General features: G+C 41.6%; 1 protein-coding gene across 1 annotated transcript in view; it reads left to right on the top strand.

Moving 5' to 3' along the window:
* The first annotated feature begins 6,720 nt into the window (after nucleotides 1-6,720).
* Nucleotides 6,721-8,175, top strand: part of VSTM5 (V-set and transmembrane domain containing 5) — a 30,500-nt gene continuing 29,045 nt past the window's right edge. Inside the window, exon 1 of the mRNA XM_007938059.1 lies at nucleotides 6,721-6,811. Coding sequence (XP_007936250.1) covers nucleotides 6,721-6,811 — 91 coding nt within the window. The remainder of the gene's footprint in view (nucleotides 6,812-8,175) is intronic.

The following is an 8,175-nucleotide window of genomic DNA, read 5'->3' as shown; positions in this document are numbered from 1 at the left end:
CATATGTTAAACATAAATATAACACCACCACAATGTCTCAGAGACAATCACAGTCCACACAAAGAAGCAAAATAAAGTAGTTGAAACAAGGAACCAGGATACAAATCCAGAAAACATCCCTGAGGGAGTAGCAGCATTGGAACTCCCTGATAAGGAATTCAAAAGAATTATATTTGGATACTTTCAATGGATTGAGAGACAGATCAAGCAAAATACTGACAAGATCAAGGAAAACACTGACAAAATTAAGGAAAACACAAACAAACCTCTAGAACAATCTAGGAAAACAATAAAGAACAAACTGATAAAATAAACAAAAAATTAGAAATGATACAAAAACAACAAATAGAAATCCAGAAGATTAATACTAAGATTTCAGAAATAGATAACACATGGAATGGGGAAAGTAGTAGAAATGAATCAATGGAAGACAGGATTAATGAGATTAAAGGCAAATACCTCAATACTACTTTGTTAAAGAATCAATCAGACAAAAGATCAAAACAAAATGTAGAAAACCTAAGATTCATACCATCAAGAGGAATAACCTATATGTAATCAGAATTCCAGAACAGAAGAGACAAATAAAAACACAGAGAAAATTATCGAAGATATGTTGGAAGAGAATTTTCCCTAATATGATGAAAGACAAGAATATATCCATTCAAGAAGTTCAACAAACCACACACAAGATAGACCCCAGAAGAAAATCCCTAAGATATATCATGATGAAGCTCACCAAAAGCAAAGACAAAGAAAGAATCCTGAAAACAGCATAGGAAAAATGAAAAGTTACCTATAAAGGCAACCAATAAGACTAAGCTCTGAGTTCTTGTCAGAAATCATGCAGGTGAGAAGGCAATGGTATAATATATATAAAACCCTGAAAGAAAAAGTATCTCCAACCAAGAATTATATACCCAGCAAAACTGTGCCCCAAATATAAGGGTGAAATTAGGAGATTTCATTATAGGCACAAATTAAGGGAATTCGTTAAAACCAGACCAACCTTACAAGAGATGCTAAAGGCATCAGAGAGAACAAACAACAGCAAACAACAGCCGATGATTAACACACATGGTGACATAACTCAGAAACCAACCCATTTATAGAAGTAGCCAAAGTAAAACAAATTTACAAGACTGTAAACAGGGAACCAGAGACATCAATTGGTAAATAAGGACAACCACAAACCAAATAGAGGGAATAAACAGTATAGCTATAGAACTTCTAAATGGTGAGGAAGTCAAGACAATTGCAAGATAGAACAGACTGACTTAATCTGGGAAGAAAATAATAAATCACAGGGTAACCTCAAAAAAGTAGTAATAAACCTTCACAACAAAATAGAAAAAGAGGACAAGCACAAATGTTTAGCAAATAGTAAAACAATAGCAAGGAGTTCTGGTAGCATGGTGCCTAAGGCACTTGACTACTAACCAGAGGACTGGCGGTTCAAACCCACCAGCCACTCCTTGGAAGGAAGGTTGTGCAATCTACTTCCGTAGTGATACCGCCTCAGAAACCCAAGGAGGGGTCTCTATGAGTCGGGTCCTACTTGACGGCATATAACAACAACAACAAATAGCAACTAAGGAGATGATAACACAATTCATAAACAAAATGAGCTCAGCACATAAAATTATATGGAACAAAGAAATCAGCAGCACCATGAAAAAACACATAACAAAATGACATCAATACATTCATACTTGTCAATAATTACACTGAATGTTAATGGATTAAATGCACCACTCAAGAGACGGAGAGTTGCAGACTGGATAAGAAAACATGACCCATCAATATGATGTCTATAAGAGACTCACCTTAAGCACAAAGACAAAAATAGACAAAAAATCAAAGGTTGAAAAAAGATATACCAAGCAAATGGCAACCAAAAAAGGGCAGGAGTGGCAACATTAATTTCTGATAAAACAGACTTTAAGACAAAAATAACCATAAGAGATAAGGAACTCTCACTGCCATCGAGTTTATTCAACTCATAGCCACCCCTCTTTGGGTTTCCAAGGTACATCTCTATGGAAGTAGATTGCCCAATCTTCATTCAGAGGAATGGCTGGTGAGTTTGAACCACCAGTCTTCTGGTTAGCAGTCAAATGCCTTAGGTGCCACACCACCAGAGCTCCTAAGAGATAAGGAAGGATGTTATATAATGATAAAAGGATCGATTGAACAAGAGGACATAACCATAATAAACATCTATGCACCCAATGAAAGAGCCCCAAAATACATAAAGCAGACTTTAACAAAATTGAAAAGACAAATAGATGACTCCACAGTAATAGTAAGAGACATTAATACACCACTTTCAGTAAGAGATAGAACAACTAGAAAGAAATTTAACAAAGATGCAGAAGAACTAAACAATACAATCAACCTACTTGACCTTACAGACATCTACAGAGCACTCCACCCAACAACAGCAAAATACACATTCTTTTTCAGTGCACATGGAACATTCTCCAGGATGGACCATATGTTAAGCCACTAAGCAATCCTCAAAAATTTAAAAACATTGAAACACTGCAAAGCATCTTCTCAGATCACAATGCTATAAAATTAGAAATCAAACTAGGAAGACCAACGGAAAAAGAGCAAACAAATGGAAACTAAATAACACCCTCCTTAAAAATGACTGAGTAGTAAAAGAAATAAAAAATGAAATTAAAAAATTCCTTGAATCAAAATCTTTGAGACACAGCAAAAGAAGTGATCAGAGGGTAATTTAAAGCAATAGATGCACACATCATAAAAGAAGAGCCAAAATCAACACCTTAACCCAACATCTTCAACAATTAGAAAAAGAGCATCAAAAAAGCCTATAGTCACCAGAAGAAAAGAAATAATAAAGATTAAGGTAGAAAAGAATGAAACAGAAAATAGAAACACAACAGAAAATATCAACAAGACTAGAAGTTGGTTCTTTGAAAAGATTAATCAAATTGACAAACCACTGCCAAATTTAACACAAGAAAAGGAGAAAAGGCACCCCCATCCCCAGAAAATGATTCAATTCAACTGGAGTGGAGCCCAGGTCATGGTGTTTTTTCCTAATGTGCAACCAGGGTTACAATTACTGGTATAGGCCCTCAAAGGTCAGAAGAGGTTATGTCACTTCTTCAAGGCCAGAGGCAAGATGAGAGTTTTCCAGTATCACTGAGTCACTCTAACCTTTATCAGCTCTTTATGTCATAAAAATCCTCTTCTCTCTAACATTCCTCGCACAGACTTAAACTTCTTTTATTTATGTATTCATTTTGCAAATAGTTATTAAACACCTACCATGTGCCAGGTGCTAGACAGTGAGCCAAAGAGCCAGTTTCCTATCACCATGGCCTCTTTAAGAGGAGCCATGTACCTGGAGGCCTCTCTCAGTTTGTATCATTCTGTCTCTACTAGTTTGTGAGTTTCTTAGGCTCTAAGGGCCATGACTTACTCATCTTTGGAGTACCAGTGCCTAGTACACTGTCTGGTATGGGGTAGATTTGATAAATGTTTGATGACTAAGCAAATGAATGCAAGTGATTCATGAATTCCTTCCTAGGAACACATAACCAGAAAAGTGTCAAGAAGACCACTTGTTTTAGTTACGATTTTTTCAATTTTATATCATAGAAATTGAACTTAAATTTGCTGAGGAAAAAGAGGGGATTTATTTGTTCATATAACTTGCAAGACCAAGGGTGCAGAACTCCAGAACTCAAACCATAGCTTTAGGGCTCTATCTCTCATCTCACCTCACAGCTCAGTTTGTTTCATCTTGGAAGAAATTCAGGAACTCTTCACGTGACAGGTGAAATGGCACACCATTATCCCCAGGTCACACCCTCTGGTTTTAGCAATCCCAGCAGTGGCCATATGCCATTCCCAGAGAAGACTCTGTCATACCCATCTTTCCGTCCCTAAACCAAACACTTGGCTGTGGAAGGAAGTTTTCTGACGAGTCAGTCTGGTTATAAGCCTACCGCGGAGAGGTCAACAGGGCACCACTTTGTCAGCCTCCCAGAAACATGGAAACATGTGATATTGGCAAGTTCGCCTTAGAAACTAGAAGAAGGGAAATAGGAAGGTGTGCTGAACTACCATGGTCTTCTTTCTGTATCTTCTCAACTTTCTGCTTCACCATCCTTATTTAATATATTGGCTTTTGTCCTTAACCTTGTAACTCCATGGATGGCTACCATATGAAAGATGATTAAACTATATGATCAATGTAATTAATGTCACTGAACTGTACATGTGAGGACTGTAGAAATGGCAAATTTTTTTTACCTCTATATTTACCACACACATACACAACCATGATGGCCTTAGATCTAAACATTATGAATGCCTTCAAGTAAGGAAGAAAAGGAAAGGAGTAACCCCAGCTTTACTTGTTCCTTTTATCAGAAAAGCAAAAGCTTTGCCAGAAACATGTCAAGATGTTGTTGTTAGGTGCTGTCAAGTCAGTTTCAAATCATAGCGATCCTATGTACAACAGAATGAAACACTGCCTGGTCCTGAAACATCCTCATAATCATTGCCATTGAATCCATTGTTGGCAGCCAGTGTGTCAATCTACCTCACTTCCTCTTTTTCACTGACCCTCTAGTTTATCAAGCATGATATCCTTCTCTAGGGACTGGTCCCTCCTGATAACATGTCCAAAGTTCAAGAGACGAAGTCCAGCCATTCTTGCTTCTAAGGAGCATTCCAGCTATACTTCCTCCAAGACAGATCTCTTGGTTCTTTTGGTAGGCTATGGTATATTCAATATTCTTTACCAACACCATAATTCAAATGCATCAATTCTTCTGTGGTCTGCCTTATTCATTGCCCAGCTCTCACATGCATATGAGGCTATTGAAAAGACAATGGCTTGGGTGAGGTGCACCTTAGTCTTCAAAGTGACATCTTTGCTTTTTAATACTTTAAAGAGGTCTTTTGCAGTAGATTGTCCCAGTGCAATAAGTCATTTGATTTCTTGACTGCTGCAACCATAGGCATCAACTGTGGATGCAAATAAAATTAAATCCCTGACCACTTCAATCTTTTCTATATTTATCGTGATGTTGCTTATTGGTCCAGTTGTGAGGATTTCTGTTTTCTTTATGTTGAGGCATAATCCACCCTAAAGGCTGTAGTCTTTGATCTCCATCAGTAAGTGTTTCAAGTCCTCTTCACTTTCAGCAAGCAAGGCTGTGTCATTGCAGATTGTTAATGAGTCTTCCTCCAATCCTGATGCAGAATCCCTTGTTCTGTCTGAACAACTGCCTCTTTGTCTATGTCCAGGTTCCTCATAAGCATAATTAAGTGTTCTGGAATTTATATTTTTTGCAACGTTATCCATGATTTGTTATGATCCACACAATTGCATGCCTTTGCATAGTCCATAAAACACAGGTAAACATCTTTCTGGTATTTTCTGTTTTCAGTAAAGATCCATCTGACATCAGCAATGATATACCTCATTCCACAGCCTCTTCTGATTCTGGTTCAAAATGCACTGCTGCAACCATTTTTTAATTATTTTCAGCAAATTTTACTTGCATATGATATTGTTCAGTAATTTCCACATTCTGCTGGATCACCTTTCTTTGTTCTTTGGTGGCTTGCATGTTGCTGTGATTCTGGAAGCTATGCCACCAGTATTTTAAGTACCAGCAAGGGTTTGACAATGAAGAGTAGAATTGCATGACTAGCTTGGGCCAATACTGATCCTTGACTCCTTTCCTCTTTCCCCCAGAATTAATTACTCCTGCTGTAAGCATCCTGGGCCTTCATTATCATAGCAATATATACACTGTTCAGCAATTGTTCATGTTTCTGTTCCCACTCCTTGACTAACACTTCTGAAGAGGTGTCCAATCTGTCCTGTTCATAGCTGTATCCCCAAGACGTAGCACAGTATTCAGATTCATGCTTCCAGTGTTCTCTGAATAGCTACCATGTGCCAAGCCCTATGCAAATAAATTGGCCCTCAGCAAACAATTCTTGGATGAATGGTTGGATGGATGGCATCACTGTCCATTGGTTCCACCCAGAGTTTCCCCACCCCTCACCTCAGGCTGTCATTCCATTTTCCTAAAGCTTCCCTGTTGCTTATAAAACCATTAGATGGTCCTTCTAGGTCCTCAGGCAACAGCTCATACTTTCCCTCCCTCCGTGGTGGCACAGTGGTTAAAGCGCTCGGATGCAAACTGTAAGGTCTTTAGTTGGAACGCTCCAGCCGCTCCGCAAGAGAAAGATGTAGCAGTCGGCTTCGGTACAGCTTTGGCAACCCCATGAGGCAGTTCTACTCTGTCTTACAGGGTCGCTCTGAGTCGGAATCGACTCACCAGTTCAGTTTTGGGTTTTCTGCAATCACCCAGCATCCAGCTGAATCTTGAATCAATACCAGTGAACTGGGTGTGAACGGAAGGAAACTGCTCATTATTTGCCATTATTTGTTTCTAAGTGTGTGTATTTGTGTCTCTCTTTTCTCTCTCTCTCTCTTTTTCTGTTTCGTTCGCTCCTTGGGAACTGGTTCAACCACAGTGCAACGAGCTCGTCTGCATCTGGCCCTAGCGAACCTGCAGGAGCCGACAGGAGGAAAGAAGAGGAGCGGGCGGGCAGGAATAGGCGCAGAAGCCACAGAGCAGGCAAACGCAGAGCCGGGGCCCAGCGCCGCGCCGCCCACGGAGCCCATGCCCAGCCGGTGCCGCCCTGGGCTTGCTCATGAGGCCTCTGCCAAACCGGAGAAGGAAGAACCGAGGTATCTCCCTGGGACTCTTCGCCCTCTGCCTCGCCGCAGCCCGCTGTCTGCAGAGTAAGCGCTGGGAGCGGGGTGGGGGGAAGCCGGGAAGCGGAGAGTGGAGTGAGGGGCGCGGGCGGGTGCTGGGGTCTTGCGGCTGCCCACCGCCAGCCGGCCTGGCAGGAAACGCGCTACATTTCTTGCGGGGCCGGGTGCGGCCCCAGGCCCCCGCGCACCCAGCAGCAGGAGTGGCCATTTCGGGGCCACTGCCCTGCGCGCTCCGCCTGGGAGGGGCGCGTCCCGCCCGGCGAGCCCGGCCCCGAGTTATCGGAGACGGAAGCCAGCCCAGAGATAACCGGCTTCCTGCCCAGTGGACGCATCCAGTGCCACAACTTTTTCCTTTTTCCTGGAATAACCACAGCTGCAGCTGAGGTATTCACGGCCGCAAGGCCCCAAGGGCTCCGCCCCTACTTGGGGACCTCTTCCTACTCCAGTGAGCTTACCCAGGTCACCAGTGCTTCCTGCAGGCCTGCTCCTGAGGAGAAAAGTTCTGGGGGTGTGGGTTGAGCACTGAGAACAATTCTTCAGGCCAGAGGTGGTCATTGCAAACTCCTTCCTGAGCAGATTGCTTTGGGTAGGCGGGCCTTGCAGTCCCCAGGGTCTGAAGGATGGAGTGTAACACTCCACACACACACACCCGCAACAAACTACCATTGACATAAACAACAGATTATAACCAGGGGCGTATTATGCAGTAACCAAGGTAAGCACGGGTTTACTTGTGCTTACTTACTAATTTGTAGTAAACAGTTTCACTATAGATAAGCCCTCGCTTACTTTGCTTTCTAGCTACTGAGTCCCTGTCAGGGATTGTAACTCTGAAAAGAGGCTTGATTCTGTAGGAAAGTGCTGTGGGGTTGGGAGACAGACAGATGCCAGCCATACCTAGAAGCAGAATCTTTGATGTGGTGAAAAAATGTGAAATTGTTCACTAAAGATTAGTAAATAAGTACAGATAAGCCCATGATTACTTTGCTTATTGAGTAGTCTGACACTGTTTATAACACACTTTTATCTTCTCATTTAATCATTTCTCATCTCATTATCACTCCCATTTTTCAGATTAGTGAGTTGAGGATTAGAGAGTGATCAGAGCAGGACCATTAGGGGTGGGAGGACTTGTAAGCACTTAAGCATTCACCATCCATTGGGTTTTACAAGGTTCATGTCATTTAACACTCAGGACAACCCTATGAAATAAGTACTACTCTTATCTCTGTTTCACAGATGAGGAAGCAGAGGCACAGAGAGGTTACATTACTTGCACACAGTTGTCATTGGTAGAGCCAGAATTCAGATTCTAGCACTCTTAACCTTCACACCTTTCTGCTAGAACCCAGGTTTAGAGATTGCATACCTTAGAAACCCAGTGAGGCTGG

This window comes from Orycteropus afer, unplaced genomic scaffold (genome assembly GCF_000298275.1).
Source record: "Orycteropus afer afer isolate SDZICR_OR568_19922 unplaced genomic scaffold, OryAfe1.0 scaffold00047, whole genome shotgun sequence".
NCBI classification, from domain to species: domain Eukaryota; kingdom Metazoa; phylum Chordata; class Mammalia; order Tubulidentata; family Orycteropodidae; genus Orycteropus; species Orycteropus afer.
Note: the sequence above shows the minus strand (reverse complement) of the source record. Positions and strands in the feature narration are given on the sequence as shown.